This window comes from Muscardinus avellanarius (genome assembly GCF_963383645.1).
Source record: "Muscardinus avellanarius genome assembly, chromosome: 15".
NCBI lineage: Eukaryota > Metazoa > Chordata > Mammalia > Rodentia > Gliridae > Muscardinus > Muscardinus avellanarius.
The window spans coordinates 63,845,950-63,867,218 of NC_137801.1; the positions used below are offsets into that span (position 1 = coordinate 63,845,950).

The following is a 21,269-nucleotide window of genomic DNA, read 5'->3' on the forward strand; positions in this document are numbered from 1 at the left end:
TCAGTTCTCCACTCTACTTCCACACAAGGAAATTTTCAGAATCCCGAGAATATTAGCACTGTGGCACTTTTCTAAGGAAAGGGGAAGGTTTTCTCCTGCTAAAAAGAAGTTTACATCAATTACTAGTCACAGACTCTATGGTGGGGAGTGTCACACAATTACCAAGCTATGTTCTAATTTTAAGATCTATCTAATCTATCTGTTTGCATCTATCTACCTACCTGCCTATCTATCAAGATAAAGCCACTCAGTTCAGAGATCTGGAGAGTTGTTGTTGGGCTAGGTTCCCTGGTATCTTTTTAATGTTCAGAAGTTATTGTTTGAGCTCTAGAGAGTCAATAGATTCTATTGGCATTCCCCTTTCATTTAGCCATTCATATATTCTTTTGAATATGATTGGAGGTTTTCCTAGACTTACCCCTAAAAGGCAGTACTCTCTAAAGTTTTAAGAGCACAGAATCTAGAGCCAAAATGCTTACGACTGAACCAAGCAAGGGCTTTGCATGCCCTCTACACCTTAGATTCTTCATCCATAAAGCGGGCCTAACAATTGAACCCGTGATACGCGATCACGGTGAGGAGCAAATGACTTAGCACATTAAAGCACAGAGCGCAGTGTCTGGTGCAAAGGAAGCACCAGAAGAGTCTCCATGACTATTCCCCATGTGACCGGTGCCTCTGTGGACATGCTTGCGAGAGACTGATGGTGATGCCGGGACCAGCTTGAAGTGTACAGTGGGGCAGATACTCACCTTGAACCTCATCAGCCAGGTATGTCGGCATCCCCTGGCACATGCCAGCAATGTTTTTTCCAAACTGGCTCAGGTCATCAACTTGTTCAGGGTTAACTGAATACATCAGGCCCTTGGGAGGTGGTCCCCCCGGTCCTTTGCCCTGAAGCTGAATGCGGAGAAAGAGAAAGAATAAGTGCCAAAGCCAGTGGTTTTCTGAGATGACAAGGTATTGTTTGGCTGCAGTATTTTCATAACCAAGATGAGGAAGAGCCAGGTCTAGCGTTGCAGGTCTCAGCATGTCTACATGTCCAGGGGAGTTAGCTGGGTTGAAATCTCAGTTTGTCACAAAAACAGAATTCTGAGGCTCAACTTGTTCTGAAACTTGGACTTATTTGGTCATCTTAGATTCTTGGATTGGGCTATGTGATATTCAACTTCTGAGAATGTAGTACATTTGTTTTCTCTACCTTGTCAATGAGGGTATCTATTTATCAGGTGTAGAAATATAAATGCAGGCAAACATTTAAAAAGAAAGACCCACAGATTCCCCCTTTCTATCTACCTCAACATTGGTTTCCAGATTAAGCATAGGATACCTGGTTACTATTAAATTTAAGATAAGTAAGAATTCCAATTTTTAGTATATGTATCCCAAATATTATATAAGATATACTAAAAATTATCCATTATCTGAAATTTACTTAACTAGGTATGTTTTATTTTTATTTGCTAAAACTGAATACCCTATCAAAGTCTTGTAGGAAAATGTCCTAAGAGAAGACCTGAGGGTTTGCATTGATGTGACCAGAGCTTTCCTTCTCTAACAAAGTTACCAGATGCTCTTCTCAGCCCTGCAGAGGTAAGTGTGAGCCACAGTATTTGATGTGGTGCAAGTTGCCTTCTCTCAATGACCAATTATTCTCCCCCCTTTGTGCTCTACACTACTACATACGGCGGTCAGCAGGGAGTGGCTGTGACTCGCTTTATTTACTAGTGTTAATAAGACCTAGTCCTACCAAAAACAAGAAGTCTTTTATCTTACCTTCTTCTCCTTGACCAGTGCATCAAGGGCTTGAATGGAGGGCATGACATCCTTGTTCATTTTGTGCACGATGCATGACTTCTTGACAAAGAGTCTGGTTGCAGCGAAGCCCTGTTAAAGAGGTCGATAGTGGGTAGTGTGGTGCGTGTTCTCCAAGGAGCTTTCTCATCAGAAGTCAGTTCCACCAGCAGATGGAAATGGAACCCCAAGGTTGCAATGAGCTGGGGCTAGAGGCCTGGGTCTGGAGTTACCTATCTCTTAACATCATTGCTAACACAGGCTCTTTTATTGTTTGGTTGGTTGGTTGGTTGGTTGGTTGGTTGGTTGGTTGGTTGGTTTTATACTGAGAATTAAATGCAGGGGCATTCTACCTCCAACCTATACGTCCAGCCCAGTTTTTTGTTTTTTGTTTTTTGTATTTTTGATATGAGAGTCTCACTAAGTTGCTGAGGCTGTCCTTGAACCTGTGATCCTCCTGTCTCAGCCTCCCAAGTATTGGGATTATAAGCTTGTGCCACAAAGCCTGGCTAGAGTTTGCCTTTTAAAAGTAGTTTGTAAATACAGAGCTGGTAATTGGAGGGTCAGGTCTCCTAACTAGTGCCAAGTGCTTCCCCCCATCTCTTATCAATTAATATTGTCATTTACATTCCTTTGTTCCTTTTGAGTTACAGGTAAAATGTCAATTTATGTCTTTTTAGAAGGAAACTGAAGACAGAAGAAGATAGGCCATGTTTTACCAGTGGTGATATCATACTGGTCTTTTGTCATTATTGAGGGCATCTGCAGGTCAGACCAGAGGATGATTATATTTGTCATATACCTGCAATTCTTTGAACATATTCCCAATAACTGCTTATTGGCTTGAATCTTAGCTGATTATGCAACACTTATTATTAATAGTTATATTGAGAGAGTAAAAGTGGGTGAACAAAACAGGCACCTTTACTTATAACTATTATAACATATTTTGCTTCTAGTTAAAGTTTATTTTTAATTTCTTTATGGTTAGCTGACATATAATCATCATCATCATCATCATCATCATCATCATCATCATCATTATTGCTGTTATTGCCAAAAAATACATAATAGTTTTGAGGAATGGGAACTGCATGCTGGTTACCTACATTTCCATAATCCCAGATGGAATTCCAGGAGTTCCAGCCATTGTTGTTGTCCACATTGGCCACGTTATGGGCATTGTTGACACTCACTCTCTGCTGCCCACTGCCAGCTGTGTTGCAAGAATCATTGACGTTGATGTTCTTAAGTTTATAAAAAATTAAGAATGATTGAATACCATATGTCTTTACAAATGCATTTTGATAACACATTTTTTAAGAAATGAGACTTACATAGTCAGCAAAACCAGAAGCTACAAAGAGTCCAAGAAGCCCAATGAAGATTATCTGAAATCACAAATAAAAAAGACCTCTGTGACCTGGCAAAATGATGCTCTGTTCTCTTTCCTTCTATCCAAGCTCATAAAAGATACCTACTAATCTTACCAATGAACTTCGTGGGCTCAATTTTTTTTTTCGGGTCTGGGGATGGAACCCAGGGGCATTCGACCTCCAAGCTACACCCCCTGTCCTATTTTTTATTGTTTAATTTGAAACAGGGCCTTACTTAGTTGCAAAGGGCCTCACTAAGTAGCTGAGGCTGTCCACTATTCATGATCCTCTGGTCTCAGTCTCCCAAATGCTGGGATTACAAGTGTGCACCACTACACCCAGCTTTGTGAGCTCTATTTTTTACCTTTTGTTTAGCCACAGAAAGTTTTAGTAATAATATAAAATTGTAGGTAATGAAATAATATGATGCATAGTTTTAAATTTTTGGCATAGACCTTGTGTAAAGTAGATGAATACTAAAATTTAAAATAAACAGCATAATGGTATGAAATTGGTTACGATTTCTGAAAAAATATCACACCTCAATAAGATACGAATTAATTTGCCTATTTAACCTGAGAAAGATAAACTACTCTTTTGTTCTTTTTCATGTTAGTTACAGAAGTTTCTATCATTTTTCTTGTTATTAAAGAGTTAAAATTAGTCTTCTAAAAAGTCAGAAGTAGGAGAAATTTTAGAGAATACATAGTACAATGTAATCTTTTACAGAAGAGAAAACCAAGCTGAAGGACTTGGATAAAGTCATAAGTGGTGTTTATGGTAGAACTAGGCGAGAAGTCAGATTTTTTTTTACCACTTACAATGTTGATATTTATTTTTTTATTGGTTCATTGTATTCATACATCATAATGGGATAAAAAAAACATGTAGATATACATACACCCATTGCCCAGTTAGCCCCTACCCAATCCCCACTCCATTCCCTCCCCATTCTTTCTTTTTATGCTTGGTTATTTGTTTACATCTATATGTTTATTTAAGTACATCATGTGCTTTAGAGAACTTCCTTCTTCCCCCCTCCAGAAATCAGACTTTTTGACCCAGAAATGGGATCCTCCCTCTATTCGAAGTCCTACTGCACTGAAAAGTATATCTAGACAATTATTTACCATTAGAAACTCCATTATTAAGCAGAGTCTGTTGAAAATATTCATACAATTCTAGACCCTTTCATCTCAAAGCAACTCAGAACCAAAAATCTCTTTAGCAGAAATTTGAGATTCACCTCTACACTCTCAGGCTTTTGTCTGCAGCTACAGGTGAGATGTAGCAGCAGTTTCATGCTTCAAATGTTTTCCCAAAGAAACAGCCATTGACAGAAGACCCAAGGTACAGCTTTCTTATATAGAGATTAATTTCATGGCAAATAATGGGACACTTAAGTCTACCTATTTCTTTGAGAATAAGCTTTTATCTGGCCTGAACATGCTCAGGAATTTTGGTAAGAGGAAGAATTCAAGAAAAGGAAGAATCAGGCACTTTCAGGGCTTAGGAACTGCCAGCCCTGGCTAGAAACCTGAATCAGGTGACTTGGAAACTAATTTTATTAAGGATATCTTGGTATAACATGCCTAGATATCTGTCTAATTATATATAATTATCCTTCTCTACAGAAATACTTATAAATGCCATGAGTCCATGAAAAGGAAAGAAAACCTTTTTCCCCAAAGTTTTTCATCATAGAAACTTATTGCTGTTCTTATTTCCAGGAGAAGCAGACTCTTTTAGTTCAGATTATCAACAGGCAATTATATGGAAATAAGTTCAAAAGGACAAAACTTCACTTACAGTGGGCTTCATGTCTTCACCAGTGCGAGGCAATGGAGCAGTCAGGCCTGGACTGGGAAGAGCAGGTTTCCCCTATTTGTACTTGATGGGCTCTACTCAAAATAGGTGTGCTGGGTGGAGCCAGAGACTTATCTCTCTTCCTTTCCTGTATCTACACCATGACCTCGGGTACCAGGAAGCTTCTCTATGTAGCTGCTGATTGGAAAGGCACTTTGACATGAAGTGACTCATCCATCATCCTGCCCAATATATTTTATGATAATTTCTGCCCTATTTCCAATCAGGGCCATGGGCGTGGGTTGTAAACACAGAGATTGCTCAAATTCAGGAATAATCTCTAAAACCAAATAAGCCCACGGATGAAAACCTATGCCTATACCTGGTCTTTCAGATAGCAGCTTCTATAGGAACATGGAAATAATTTCTCCTCCTTGCCTTACCTGACCCCATTATAATGTATTTTCTTAGGCTAAACATATTTTCTGAGCTATTTTTCTGGATTCATCCTGTTTCTGCATTGCTGAGATCTCTCAGTGATGGGATCATATCTCTGGTACCATATATAACTCAGGAGCTGTTGGCAGTACTTTCTTCCCACCCTTCACATCTAGTTAGTTGCTGAACCTTGTGGTTACATCTCAGAAGTGCCTCTCAGCTCCGTCTCGAACATGGCTGCCCTCACTGGATGCTCACTCCATATGTGTAAATGTCTACTCTACTCAAGGGTCTCTTATATTTCAAATAATTTGCCCCACTTCCTTTAAGACTGTCTTTTCATTGTACAAATAAGCATGACTCTACCATGCTTAGAAATGTTCATCTGTAGCCCTCAACATAAAGTTCAAACTAGTTGTGATGGCAACCAGGATCCTTTATATAGGTTTCCAGGTTCCCCTGCTATTTCTGCCCTTTATACCATGCCCTTTATGCCAGATCTCCCACATTCCTGAACTATTCAAGATGTTTCCTGTCTCAGTGCTTTTGTAAGTGCTCTTCTTATCCCACAGTACCACCACCTCGGCCTTTCTCTATCTGTCATATTTCTGTTCATCTTTTTTTTTTTTTAGTACTGGGGGTGAACCCATTTTATCTCTAAGCTATACCCTCTGCCTTTTTCTTATTATTTATTTTGAAATAGGATCTCACTGAGTTGCAAAGCACCTCACTCAGTAGCTGAGGCTGTCCTTGAACCATGACCCTCCTGTCTCAGCCTCCCAAATGCTGGGATTACAAGTATGCACCACTACAGCTGGCTTCCAATCCTGCTTTTTATTCTTTATTTTGAAACAGGGTCTCATTAGGTTGCAGAGGGCCTCACTAAGTAGCTGAGGCTGGCCACAAACCTGCAATGCTCCTGTCTCAGGCTCCCAAGTTCTGGGCTTACAAGTGTGTGTCACCACACCTGGCTCTGTTCATTTTTCAAATGTTCAAATATCATTAACTCTATCACTTTTTCCCCATTTCCCAGATGAAAAATTTCTTTTTTTTTTCTCTCTTGAGGTTAAAAATAAAGACCATACAAACACCCTATGTCTCTTTATTTGGCTCTAAACTACTTAAATGTTGGGAATTACATTAAAATAATAAAAAATGTTTTCATCAGAAAGAAGGAGTAGAAACTGTCATGTGGGCAGCAAAGTAAATGCTCCAAACAGTCTTGGAGGTGGATTGAAGTTTAATTTCCTCTGCTTTCTCTTACAACCTAAAGCTGATGAATCAAATCTGCTGAAGAAGAAAACTGTATCTCATCAATTACTGACCTACAAACTTCCCCTTTGGAAACCTTCTTGTGCCCACAGCTGTCTGCCCTGTGCATGGATTAGAATGATGAGAAGGGGTTGCATGGCTCTAAGGCTAGGCTCACTGTCAACACCTTCCAAAATGTTGCTAGCAGTAGATGAGGACAACTACAGTAAAGATATGCTTGTGTTTGGGATGTACTCCCTAATCCCTTCAAACTCACCTTTAGCTGTAAAAGATTAATAAATTGGGGTAGGGGCAGACACGTGTGAGGAGGTCTTCATGTATTTTAGTAACTGTCATGTCACTGAAAGATCAGAGTGAATCTCATTGGCTCTGCCTTTAGACGCAGCCTTCGGTGGTCATGTGGGTACACCTGGGAAGGGCCTAGCACACAGTTTACATGTCAATCCAAGGGCTCCAGGTTGACATATTTTATATTGGATCTGTGGGATGCTGGTGTGCTAGATGCTCCATAACAGATGAGAGATAGATAGATGATAGATAGATAGAGATGGTAGATAGAGATCGATGATAGATAGATAGATAAGATAGATAGATAGATAGATAATAGATAGATAGATATAGATAGGGTTAGTTAAGGGTTTCTGTGTTAGAAATGAGCAATTCACATTCATATATAAAATGTGCTAAGAAATATGTAGAGGAGGAATCTATGCATGCTGTTACATCCAGATTTTCCTAAACTTGACTACAGAATTTGGTTGTGTTCTTTTCTTTTCTTTCTTTTTTTCTTTTATTAACACCTTTTAATATCACCCAAGGCAACTTCTGTAGAAAACAGTATTTCTACCTCTGAGGATGTACCTTGAATTTGAAAAATCTATCAGGAAAGTTCTATTTGGAACTAAAAGCCAGAATCCCTGGAGTCAGTCTTCCTTCAGTGAGTTTTTTTTCCCCTTCAGGCTTTAGATTTTTTATGGGAAAAAGAAGACATTCCTCCTTTATACAATATGGTAATTTTATTAGCCCCAAATATCAGAAGAACATCTTCCTTTGACTTTGGCATGTGGGTGAGGGAGCTGGGGAGTGGGGTCAAACTTTACCTCAATCTTGGGTCATCTAAAAATCAAAAGTCTTAATAAAGCATGAGCATTTCTTTCTCCTTTTTCCCCAGAGAACTATGTTTTCTATGAATGATTTCCCCTCTTGGGAGAAAGACAGGATCTGTCACTGCTTGTGTGTGTGTGTGTTTTGTTGTTGTTGTTGTTGTTTTTGTTTTGTTTTGTTTTGTCACCTCCATAGGACCTGGAATATGATGATACAAACTGTGTGTGTGGGGGGGGGGGTACTGGGGATAGAGTCCAGGGTACTTTACCTCCAAACTACACTCCTACCCCTATTTTTTCTTTGTTTTTGAAACAGTCTCAGTAAGTTGTGGAGTGTCTCACTAAGTAACTGAGGCTGGCTGCAAACCTGCAATGCTCCTGTCTCAGCCTCCCAAATGTTGAGATTACAAGTGTGCGCCACCGCGCCTGGCTTTCTGATACAAATATGATGCTTACCAGTTCTCTTTACAATTTTTGAATGGCATAAAGATGGTGATCAAGCTAGAGAATGCAAAGTATATACATTTCTATTTATCCCTCTCTGGGGTTTGGTGCTGCGCTTGCATTAGTGGTGGTGGCACATGGAGTCTGTCTTGGGTCACAGCACAGCCCCAGGGCCCCAGGGTTAGACTGTGCAAGCCAGTCAAGAGGTAAATAGTGTCTGGCTCACTGCAGAGGTTAGTGCCGGGCCATGCCCCAACAAACCCCATCATAACTCTATCTCATAGTGCACACACACCCAAGGATTTATTTTATTCCACACCCTGTATGTGGAGCTGAGTGAAAACTCCTTTTGGAGCAAATGTGATGAATTCCATGTACAATATGCTCATACCATGGGCCAGGAGGGAGGTTTAGTTTGCCCATGGAAATCAGACTTTGTGTGTGTGTGGGGGGGGGTACTGGGGATGGAACCCAGGGGCCTTCTACTGCGCTCTACTCCCAGAGCTATTTTAAATTTTATTTGGAAACAGGATCTCACTAAGTTGCTGAGAGACTCACTAAGTAGCTGAGGCTGGTTTTGAAACTGCATGATCCTCCTGCCCCAGACTCCCAAGCACTGGGATTACAAGCCTGCACCACCATGCCCGGCTTAGATTTTTTTTTTATTTTTTTGCATTTCATTCTTTTTTTTTCTCTCTGAGTGGAAGGGAATGATCACCTGCAAGACATTGCCATCCTTAATTATTCTTACTCTAGGTTCTCTGCAGTATAGACCTGCTTCGGGACTGAGAGAGCACTGGTTAACACCTATGAAACCCTTACCAATCATGTTTTTTCTGATATGGCTTTAGCCCATTAGTCCTTACACTGTAATTTATTTGTTTGAGTGTGTAAAGCCCTTTGTGTTGAGCTTCCATTTTGGTCTTTTTGCCTTCAACCTGTGCATATTTTTGATGGTTCTTATGCTGATCCAGGTCAGGTGGTCCGCCGTGAAGTCAGAACACATATCTCCTCCGGGCAAACTTCTGCCCCTTCTGTCTTGGTTTACCTGCTGATATCTAGGACTCCACTAATAGCTCCAGTGACCACAGCCCCAGCATTTGTGGGAATGGTATCCTTACTTGTGCCAAATCCTCCATATGACATATCTAGAAGTCAGTAATAAACACACATAAAATAGCATTTTAATAATTATTTCTAGAAGCTTCTCATTCCAGAAAATCCAAACTTATTACATAGTTTTTTTTGTATAGGAGAGAAATTCTTTTCCAACTACAGCCAAGTTGAGGGAGTTCTTTCTTATGGCGTCACTGAGAATTTTATTTTTGCTGTTTCCTCTGGGACTATTCCCTTCCAGAATATATATAACTGTGCCTTTCTATTGCTGCTTGTGTAAGTCTGTCCAGTTACACTTGCCAAGTCCTTGGGATCCCCTCAGAGAAAAGCAATGACATATTAGGCTTCAGATTAGTTGTTACCTTGAACGTTAGAGTGTTGTGAGCGGGCTTTGGAAAAATCTTGCCAAAGGAAGGTCTCCTGAGTCATTTCATCATTTTTGTAAAGTATATGAAAGTATTTATGAAGAGAATGTTGATCAATGCCTTCGTTTTGAGCTGAGTGTGCTGGTGCACACCTGTAATCCCAACAGGATCGCAGTAATCCCAAGAGGGTGGCAAGCTTTGGGCCATCCTCATCAACTTAGTAATAGCAAGATCCTGTTTCAAAATAAAAAATTAAAGGGGATGGAGGTGAATCTACATCTGTGGATTCATTCCTTAATCAAATATTGGTTAAGAACTTCTGTTCTGAAAAGAATTTGGAGAAAATATGCCTATATTGAAAGGAATAGGAATTGAAATCATAAAGTGATAATAAAAATGTTGCTTTTTTATAATGACCTCAGGGCTCATGCAGGGATAATATCACTATTTCCTTCTCAGTAGTTTATTGACAAGGGTGTAAAAGCACTTAGAATTAAAGTGTATTCACTCAATCTCCCAGTCATGCCTGGAAAGTGCTGACCTGCTCACTGAAAGATGAGAATCCATCCCAAGTGGTTAGAATCAAAGGGCTAGAACAGATCCCGGAGGTTCCGCAGCCCACACTGCACTGCCCTCCGCGGCTATCGCTGCAGAAGGAGCCAGAAAGGACTTGCCTTAAGTCCACTGAAAGATGGTTTTGTGAATCATTAAGTTTTCTGACCAGAATCGTTTTTCTTTTCTACATCTCAAATAAAACGTATGCACATGTGAGTAGTCTTTTCCCTTCTGGAAGAACACATCCTCGGGGGAAGACGTCGGATCCCAGAGGTGCCCCAAGGGAATCCTAGCTTGGGGCATTATTTAGCTCTGCTTTCTTTCTACAACACTCCCATTCTTCAGTTCCTGGAAATGCTTAATAAAACATATCCATTGGGAGTGGTTCTGGAATCTATTTTCCCTTCAGAGGTTTTACTATATTTGAAAACAAAAACCAAAAGAAAAAATAAATTCTTTTCATGAAGAAAACTCTAGGCCAGGAAACATTTCCTTAGGGTCACTGGGCCTCCAACCCTGTACTCATTTTCTCATATTAAAATCAATTAATTAATAACAACTCATCAGCTGGGCATTGTAGCACACACCTGTAATCCTAGTACTTGGGATGCTGATATAGGAGGTTCGCATGTTTGAGACCAGCCTCAGCAATGTAGGGAGACTCTCAGCAACCTAACAAGACCTTGTTTTACATGAAAAAATGAATAGAGCTGCCAGTATCCCCCACCAGCAATTTATCACACTATAGTTAATGTTTCACCCCATTTAAGCACAAGTTGTATGGGATATGTGAGACCCTGTATTAAAAACAAAACAAATAATATAAATAAATAAAAAGCGCTGAGGGCATAGCCTGAAGGTTGAATGCCCCTGAATTCAATTTCCAGTAAATCACACACACACACACACACACACACACACACACACACAGACTACACATATATCATATAAAAGGCTGTATGGTCAAGACTTTATATGTCATATTGTTGGCTTTATGGTCAAGTGAGCAGTTCGCCCATGTTGTGGTGCAGGAAGGTTCAAGGCTAGAAAAACACATCCACGTGCTAAGTTGGAGGCTGGAGAGCCACCGACGAGGCCTCTGGGGATGTGCACTCACTACAGTTTTTTCATGAGCAAGGAAGCACGGCATTAATCAACAAGTCAAAAACCTCATCACAGGTTGAGAGAAAGAGAGGGCAAATGGATGAAAGAAAAAAGTTTTTATTTTTTTCCTGCTCTTTGGACAAGGGGTTTCACTTTCCCATTTTTCACTGGGCTTCAAAAAGTATACAAGGGGCCCCGATGGGAGGGCACAGACATGTTGCATGAGACTAAAATGAGCAAAGGAGAGGGCATGGTTTGGAGAGGCTCGGTAACTGCCCAGGGTCAGGTGGCAGCTGAGAGCGGAATGATGAATTCACGTAAGCACGAGCCTGTGCTCTTTCCTTTATGCTTTGTGGCCTTTCAAGATGAACCATGGAAGCAGAGGCCCAAGGATGTGAGCTCCAGAGGCTTTGTAAGCACATGGCCATTGGCTGAGCTCTACGAGACAGACTGACAAGGCCACCTAGGGAGCAAGGGATGGACACTCCAACCTAACAGAAGTGCCAGAGACAAATGGTGGGATCTGGAGGTTTGGCGGCTACAGGGACACGTCCTTATAGATGATATCACTAACATGCTTAGATTCAAGTTTATGGTCATACAATATGACAGTCACAAAGACAGAGAGAGAGAGAGAGAGAGAGAGAGAGAGAGAGAGAGAGAGAGAGAGAGAGAGAGAGAGAGAGAGAGAGGAAGCTAACTGGGATTTAGATTTATTTAACTTATCAAGAACCCACAGTTTGCTGCACACTAAGCTGGAGAGAGTAGAGGGGTTTAATCTTCTCTGGTAGCCACCTGCACCTGCCCTTCCTCTTTGACCCAGCATTTCCCTGCTGGCTCAGGGCTGCTTTCCCTTGTCCACACCCATCTGCTCTATTATCCTGGAACTCCTCCCAGTAAATTAATATTTTAGTTTGTAGCCGTGGGTGTTTCTCTAAAAAAGCAATCTTGCTTTAACTTTTCTATAATCGACATGACTTCAAATTCTCCATAGTTCTTCATAAAGGAAGATGGGGTCCACAAAAAGGGAGGCATAGAAACAAGCATCTGTTTTAGGAATGTAAATATCCTTTTTGGTTGGGAATTTCACGACTCACCTTAAAATAGATCAAGCGTGTATAACAGATGATGCAATGCCCTCCTGGGTCTCTATTCGGCTGAGAGTTTCTTGTCGTACGACTTAGACCCCTCATATCTCACATATTTCCTGCCACTTGATTAGGGAAAATCATATACAAAATAGGTTCTTTAATGTTTGCTGCTTTTCTCCAATCTAGGAGAGGCCAGACCATTTCCCAGAAAGCCCCTTCTCTCTACTTGAGTGGGAGTTAAAACAGAAAAGAACTTAAACACAAAATTATTTCCTCATGGACCTGTAGTGGTACTAGTAAATTTAGCTTCCTTACCACGTCTTCGTCCCTCTTTCTTTCAGTGACGGCTCAAAACTTTGCTAATCTATCCAATCCTCTGTCATATTCTTCCCCTTAACCTACGTGACCATTACATCAAGAAAACAGTAGGTCACAGGGGTCGGAACTGCCCTCCCTCCATCCTACAATTCCTGTCTCACCCCAATCTGAAGCTGTCCCAATCTTAAAGAACATTCTTCTTTCTTTCTTTCTTTCTTTCTTTCTTTCTTTCTTTCTTTCTTTCTTTCTTTCTTTCTTTTTTTTTGTGTGTGTGTGGTACTGGGAATTTAACCTAGGGACACTCTACCTCCAAGCTACACCCCTAGGTCTGTTTTTATTCTTTATTTTGAAACAGGGTCTCACTAAGTTGCAGAGGATCTCACAAAGTATCTGAGGCTGTTTTCAACCCGCTGTCCTCCTGCCTCAACCTCCCAAGTACTGGGGTTGTAAGCATGTGCCACCATGCCAGGCTCAGGAATGTTCTTAATAAACTGTTTCTAAGACCAACATCTTCATCTCAGATTTATACCTTCCTCCATCCAATAGCCATCCACCCTGTCAAACTTCAGTCTCTTCCTGTTGATTTGTTCCTTCCTTTTGGTGTGTGTGGTCAAATATCCACAGTACTAACAAAACAAAGCAGACACAAACATAAAATCCTTCCCTTAATTCTACATTCCTCCATAGGGGAGACTTTCTACTTCACTTTGTCTTTACATCTCTTAAAAAGAACCATACCTTTCCCGATTCCACTTCCTCACCCACCACCCGAGCTCAGCTCACGGTGCTTTGGCTTCAGGATAACTGAAGGGAAACTTGAAAGGTGGGGCTCACGGAGAGTGAGCAGGGCAGGAGCCCAGCCCTGGATCCCTGACGCGCTGGTCCATCTCTGCTCATCTCACTTCACTCTGCTCTTTCATTCTGTCTTCTGTTATTTAGAAGAATTCTCTCCTGCCAGGCGTGGTAGCGCATACTTGCAATCCCAGTACTTGGGAGGCTGAGACAGAAGGATCACAGGTTCAAAGCCAGCCCCAGCGACTTAGTGAGGCGCTCCACAACTTAGTGAAACCCTGTTTCAAAATAAAGAATAAAAAATAAGGCTAGGGTTTAGGGTGTAGCTTGGAGGTAGAATGCCCCTGGGTTCCACCCTCAGGACTGAAAAAAAAATCTCCTGCCTTAATATCTGTGATGTGCCTTTGTCAAACTTTAGCTTCAGCTGCCCCTCTACCCTCCCATCAGCCTCTTGTCCCTTTTCTTTCTTCCGTCCCTTCGGCAGTGGCACTGGATCCGAGCCTCTATCCTCTCTTTAGACATCTTGCATCTTTCCTGTGCGGCCTCCTCTATTATGAACTACATCATGGATAAACAGATCTACCAGGCTTTGGTCTTCAGTGTACTGTATCTATTAGGTGTATTTGATAGCCGTGTCTCGAAAGCAAATAGACTTCAGGCCAAGCCATTTTCATTCCTGCTCTAACAGGCTGATTTTTCTGTAATTTCTGTTTGAATGGCATTTTAAACCATGAGTCAGTCAAGCTCGGTATGCCAGCCTCCTCAACTCTGACTCCTCAGCCACCCTCTCTTCACCCTTGTACCTAGAGACTTCAGTATTTCTCTGGCAGTCATTGATCATTGATTAAGTAGGCAGAAAATTAGCAAGGATATAATTAATCTGAACAGCACCATCAATAAATTGAGGATAATTGACATTTGTAAAATACTTCATTCAACATGGTTTCTATGAAAATGGTTTCCACATTTTCTCAAGTTTTTATGAAACATTCAGCAAGGTAGACCATAGTCTGGGCCATAAAATGTACCTTAGACATTTTTAAAAAGCCAGGCGTGGTGGCACACGCTTGTAATCCCAGCATTCGGGAGGCTGAGAGACTGGAGGATCACGCTTCGCGGACAGTCTCAGCTACTTAGTGAGGCCCTCTGCACCTCAGTGATACCCAGTTTCAAAATAAAGAATAAAAAATAGGGCAGGGGGTGTAGCTCGGAGGTCGAATGCCCCTGGGTGCCACCCCCAGACCAGCAAAAAAAAAAAAAAAAAGAAAAGAAAAAAAGAAAATTAAAAAAAAAGAAATCATACAAAATATACTCTCAGGCCACAATGGAATTAAATTAAAAATCAATAACTGAAGCCGGGCGTGGTGGCGCACGCTTGTAATCCCCGCGCTTGGGAGGCAGAGACAGGAGGATCGCGCAGGTTCGAAGCCAGCCGCGCGCGCTGGCTTAGGAGACCCTGTTTCCAAACATAAAGTATAAAATAGGTCTGGGAGTGTAGCCCAGAGGTAGAAAGGCTTCCAGGAACCCCAGTACCACAAAAAAAAAAAATCAATAACTGAAAGGTAACTAAAAGAGCCAAAGATATTTGGAGGCTAAACAACTCACATCTAAATAACAAATGAATCAAAGAAATCTTAAAAAAAATTTAAAAATATAAGCTAAAAAGTTAAGCGGGTAGTTCTGCATGGTGTCAATTGTTCTTTAAGAATTTCCATGTTTTATACAATTTCCTGTGCATTATTTTTATGACCAGTTTAAATAAAAAGCCTTTACAGTGTTTTTTTAAGTTCCTTTTAAAAGGTAGAATTTAAACTATGGAGAGCAATTGTGCAGGGCAGGAGAGGATGGCTGAGGAGCCAGAGTTGAGGAGGGCTGGCATACCGAGCTTGACTGACTCACGGTTTAAAATGCCATCCAAGTGTCTATTTAGTTCATTTGCCCATTTCTTGATTGGGTTGTTTGTTTTGCTAGTGTAGAGTCTTTTGAACTCTTTGTATACTCTGGATATTAGCCCCCTATCAGAATGGTGGCTGGTAAAGATCCTTTCCCATTCTGTAGGCTTCCTCTTTAGGTTATTGATAGTTTCCTTTGATGAGAAGAAACTTTTTAGTTTGATGTTATCCCACTTGTTTATTCTTGCTTTAATTTCCTAAGCTTTGGAGGTTTTGTTGAGAAAGTTACTGCCTGTGCCAATATGTTGTAGTGTTGAACCTATGCTCTCCTCTACTAACTTCACAGTCTCAGGTCTAATTTCTAAGTCTTTGATCCATCTTGAGTTGATTCCTGTGTTTGGTGAGATATAGGGGTTTAGATTCATCTTTTTACAAATGGTTAGCCAGTTCTCCCAGCACCACTTGTTGAAAAGGCTGTCTTTTCTCCAGCGTATGTGTTTGGCCCCTTTGTCAAAGATTAATTGACTAAAGATGTGTGGGTTTGTTTATGTATTTCCTATTCTAATCCACTGGTCAGTATATCTGTTATTGTGCCAGTACCATGCTGTTTTTACTACTATTGCTCTATAGTATAGTTTGAAGTCTGGGGTTGTAATGCCTCCTGCGTGTTTCTTGTTATTGAGAATTGCTTTGGCTATTCTAGGTCTTTTCTTTCTCCATATGAAGTTCATGATTGATTTTTCTAGGTCTCTGAAGAATGTCACTGGTATTTTAATGGGAATTGCATTGAACCTATAGATCAGTTTTGGCAGAATGGCCATTTTGATGATATTTATTCTGCCTATCCATGAGCACGGGAGATCTTTCCATCTTCCAAGGTCTTCTTCAATTTCTTTCTTTAATGTTTTATAGTTTTTGTTGTAGAGGTCTTTTACATCTTGGGTTAGGTTTATTCCTAGGTATTTTATTGATTTTGAGGTTATAGTGAATGGAATTGTTGTTTTTGTTTCTTTCATTGTGGATTCGTTGTTGGCATAAAGAAAGGCCACTGATTTCTTTAGGTTGATTTTGTAACCTGCGACTTTGCTGAATTTGTCAATCAGCTCCAGAAGTCTTTTGGTTGAGTTCTTTGGGTCTTCCAGATAAAGGATCATGTCATCTGCGAATACGGATAATTTTAATTCCTCTCTTCCTATGTGAATTCCTTTGATTTCCTTCTCTTGTCTTATTGCTGCAGCAAGAGTCTCAAGGACTATATTGAAAAGGAGTGGTGATAGTGGGCATCCTTGTCTTGTTCCTGACTGTAGCGGAAATTCTTGTAGTTTTTCCCCATTCAATATAATGTTGGCTTTGGGTTTGCAGTATATTGCCTTGATGATGTTGAAGTACTTTCCTTCTATCCCAATTTTTTGCAGTGTTTTTAACATAAATGGGTGTTGGATTTTGTCGAATGCTTTTTCAGCATCTATTGCTATGATGATGTGGTTTTTGTTCTTGGTTCTATTTATGTGGTGAATAACATGTATTGATTTGAATATGTTGAACCAGCCTTGTTTTTCTGGGATTCACAAAAGAAGAGATACAAAGGGCTAATAGATACATGAAAAGATGTTCTTCATCACTAGCCATCAGGGAGATGCAAATCAAAACTACACTGAGATTCCATCTAACCCCAGTCAGAGTAGCAAGCATAAAGAAATCAAACAACAACAAATGCTGGCGAGGATGTGGGGAAAGAGGAACTCTTTTACACTGTTGGTGGGAATGCAAACTAGTTCAACCACTATGGAGATCTGTGTGGAGATTCCTAAAAAAGGTGGGAATAGATCCACCATATGATCCAGCTATACCACTCCTGGGTATCTTTCCAAAGGGGTTGAATTCAGAGAACTACAGGAACATATACATACCTATGTTCATAGCAGCACAATTTGTAATAGCCAAAATATGGAACCAACCCAGATCTCCATCAACAGATGAATGGATAGCAAAACTGTGGGAAATACACACAATGGAATTCTATTCAGCCATAAAGAAGAACAAAATTATATCATTTGCAAGAAGATGGAAAGCCCTGGAGAACATTATGTTAAGTGAGATTAGCCAAGCACAGAAGGAGAAGATACATATGTTTCCTCTAATATGCCCAAACTAGGAAACACAAAGGATACCAGTGGGACTCCAGATATTGAAGGGGAAATGCTAGCTAAGTTTGGATGGTAAGATAGGAGAGGAGGAAGGCTGATCTTGATTAATGAGGGTCTACACCTGAACATGTGTAAAATTATGAATAAGACATGGTTAACCTGGACAACCATTGGTGGGAGGGGGGAAGGGAAAACGGGGGCGGGGGGGAGAGGGCACCAAATATAGTGTAAATGTATACTATTTATGTTCAATAAAAAAATTGTTAAAAAAGAAAAAGAAAAAGAAAATACAGGGAGCTTAAGCGGATGGTATAGTCCTGGACATAAAGCAGGCCACATTGAACAAAGACTCAAATATACCTTTTTAAAACTATTTTTCCAAATTACAACTGAATAGGTATTAGGAGCATACTAGCATTGACTCCATTAATTTTCAATACTTCTGCTTTTCACATCCATTATCAGAGATTGTTTTGGAAAATATACCCCACTCTCCAAGAACAGAATTCTACCCATAAATCATAACTCTATGATGATTTTTATTCTTCTTTTCTTGATCAATGTGACTTTTTTCCTTATTCTCCAAAATTATAATTAATTCTTCTTGCTCTTTATAATATTGCTTATCTTTACCTTTTATGTAATGCTAGTTTAAATTCAGACATGAAGCCTGTATGTTTTATGTAAAAATGCAATTTAAAAGAAAGCAAGATGGTAAGAGAAGAAACTGTTTAAAAATGTATATTAAAAGAAAAATTACTTCCAAAAAAATAAAATAAAATAAAATAAAATAAAATAAAATAAAATGCTATCCAAATAGAAATTACAGAAAATCAGCCTGTTAGAGCAGGAATGAAAGTGACTTGGCCTGAAGTCTATTTGCTTTCAAGACACGGCTATCAAATATACCTAATAGATACAGTACACTGAAGACCAAAGCTTGGTAGATCTGTTTTTCTTCTGCCTACTTAATCAATGATCAATGACTGCCAGAGAAATATTGAAGTCTCTAGGTACAAGGGTGGGCATGTCTATTTCTCTTTGTAATTCCATCAATTTTTTTAAAAAAAACAGATTGATTTTTAGAGCATTTTTAGATTCACAAGCAAATTGGTTGGGAGGTATAGAAATATTCTAATTCTACTAGTTTTTGTCTCACATATTGTGACACTCTGTTGTTAAGTACATAAATCTTAAGAATTTATATACCTTCTGGGAGAATTGTTTCTTTTACAATCAGGCAAATTATGCTAACAGCTGATAATTTTGCTTAATCTGAAGTCAGCTTCATCTGAAATTAATACAGATGCTTTATATACCTTTTGATTAGCACCGAGTGGTGCTATCTCTCCATGTTCCCCCTCCACTTGTAGCCTATGTCTTTATAATTAAAATGAGTTTATTATGGACAACATATGGGTGAGGAGTGTTTCTTTTTTAATTCACTCTGACCATCTCTTTGCTAGTCTTGGTGTATTTACTATATTCATACTCAAAGTGGGTATTGATCTAATTGAATTCATTATCTACCGTTTCTATAACTTTTCTGTTCACTAAACTGTTTTCATTTCTGTGTTTCTTCTTTCTTTTTTGCTTTCTCTGGCTTTTTTTTTAATTTTTTTAAATTTTTTGGTGGTCCTGGGGTTCCTAGAAACCCTTCTACCTCCGGGCTACACTCCCAGACCTGTTTTATATTTTTATTTGGAAACAGGGTCTCTTAAGCCAGCGAGGCTGGCTTCAAACCTGCATGATCCTCCTGTCTCTGCCTCCCAAGCGCAGGGATTACAAGCATGTGCCACCACGCCTGGCGCTTTCTCTGGCCCTAAATTATATATATATATATATATATATATATATATATATATATATGTATGTATATATGTATATATATACATATATATACATATATACATACATATATATATACATATATATACATATATATATATATATATATATATATATATATATATATGGTTCTCTTCTCTCTCCTTTCTTAAGACTATTTATTCAAGTTCTTTTTAATATTTTCAGGAAAAGTTTGGCCATTTCATCTTGGTTTTTAAATTTGTAGATGTAAATATGTAGTATTTCCTTATTATCTTTTTAATGGGTGTCAGGTGAGTAGTGATGTCCTTTTATTGCTGATATAAACAATTTATTTTTCTCTCTTTTATTTTCTAAAACAGTTTGGATAGAGATTGATCAATTTGACTGATAATTTAAATAAATCATTGGTGTGTTTCATTAGTTTATTCTTATATTTCTATTTTCGATTCCATTGGTTTCTGCCTGTTGTTATTTCTTTGTTGTGCTTGATTTGGACTTAATTTTTTCAACTTTCTTAAGGTAGATGCTGAGATCATTTATTAAAGGCCCTCTTTCCCCAAAATAAGTATTCAATGAATGCTATTTTTTCTTTAAACACTGCTTAAGCTGGATTGTACAAATTTTATGTTATACTTTTACTTCCATTCGACTAAAAATATTTTCTAATTTCCCTGGGATATAACCCATGGATTATTTAGAAGAATTTCAAATAATTGGAGACTTTTCTGATATCTTAGTTTTACTTTGCTTTAATTTCATAATGCTATTTGAGGTGGTGCGTGGTAGTGCAAACTTGTAATCCCAGTACTCGGGAGGCTGAGACAAGAGTACTGTGCAAATTCGAAGCCAGCCTCAGCTACTTAGTGAGGCTCTCGGCAACTTAGTGAGACCCCGTTTCCAAATAAAATATGAAATAGATCTGGGAGCGTACCCTGTAGGTAGAAGGCCTCTGGGTTCATTTTCAGTGCCACAAAAATAAAGTTATTTGAATTTCTAATTCTCTAATAATTTATGAAGTTGAACGTATGTTATTTATAAAAAGCAGTGATAATGCCGGGCGTGGTGGCGCACTATTTGTAATCCCCGTGCTTGGGAGGCGGAGACAGGAGGATGGCGCAGGTTTGAAGTCAGCCACTCTGGCTAAGACCCTGTTTCCAAAAATAAAAAGTATAAAATAGGTATGGGAGTGTAACTTGGAGGTAGAAGGGCTTCCAGGAACCTCAGTACCACCAAAAAAAAAAAAAAAAAAGCAATGATAATAATGTTGGATAAATTTCACTTGAGACCTTACTCTGTGTTAGTGACTGTTCTGAGTAGTTGATGTGAGCTTATCGGTGTTCACAAAAATCGTTCGATGCTGAGATTATAAGGGTGCACCACCACGCCCAGCTCCATCATGATTTTTACAGGAGGTTTAACAAAATTAAAGATACCCTTATTTTCTAATTTCACACAAGCTATTCAAATGTACAGGGAAAAGAAACAACCAGGAGTATTCTCTAACTCATTTCATGAGAATATTTATATTATTAATGTGATTGCAATGACAAAAGTCAGAAAATTAAAAACCATCTCTCTAGATTTCAGAAACACATGCATTTGATTATCCACCACCTGCTGGGTGATGGTGTGTGCTTCTCCATCAAGCCTCCCAAATTGGTGCCATTTGGAACCTGAGCCTTGGCAAGGCAGAGGGATTCGCTCAGAACGTTGTAGCTAGTGAATGCTGAAGGGCCAGGAACGAGCTTTGTTTGGCTTTTTATGAGGCCACGGTTTCTTCTCCCATGTTTATTCAGATAATATCACTCATAGGAAGAGCAAGATGG

At 39.4% G+C, this 21,269-nt stretch overlaps 1 protein-coding gene across 1 annotated transcript in view; it reads right to left on the reverse strand.

The window, feature by feature from the left end:
- LOC308273999 (gastrokine-1-like) overlaps positions 1 to 21,269 on the reverse strand; it is a gene marked incomplete at both ends in the record, with an annotated part of 38,610 nt that continues 17,341 nt past the window's right edge. Inside the window, 6 exons of the mRNA XM_080711385.1 lie at positions 1 to 98; positions 753 to 900; positions 1,777 to 1,887; positions 2,904 to 3,041; positions 3,132 to 3,185; positions 6,943 to 6,948. Coding sequence (XP_080567511.1) covers positions 1 to 98; positions 753 to 900; positions 1,777 to 1,887; positions 2,904 to 3,041; positions 3,132 to 3,185; positions 6,943 to 6,948 — 555 coding nt within the window. The remainder of the gene's footprint in view (positions 99 to 752; positions 901 to 1,776; positions 1,888 to 2,903; positions 3,042 to 3,131; positions 3,186 to 6,942; positions 6,949 to 21,269) is intronic.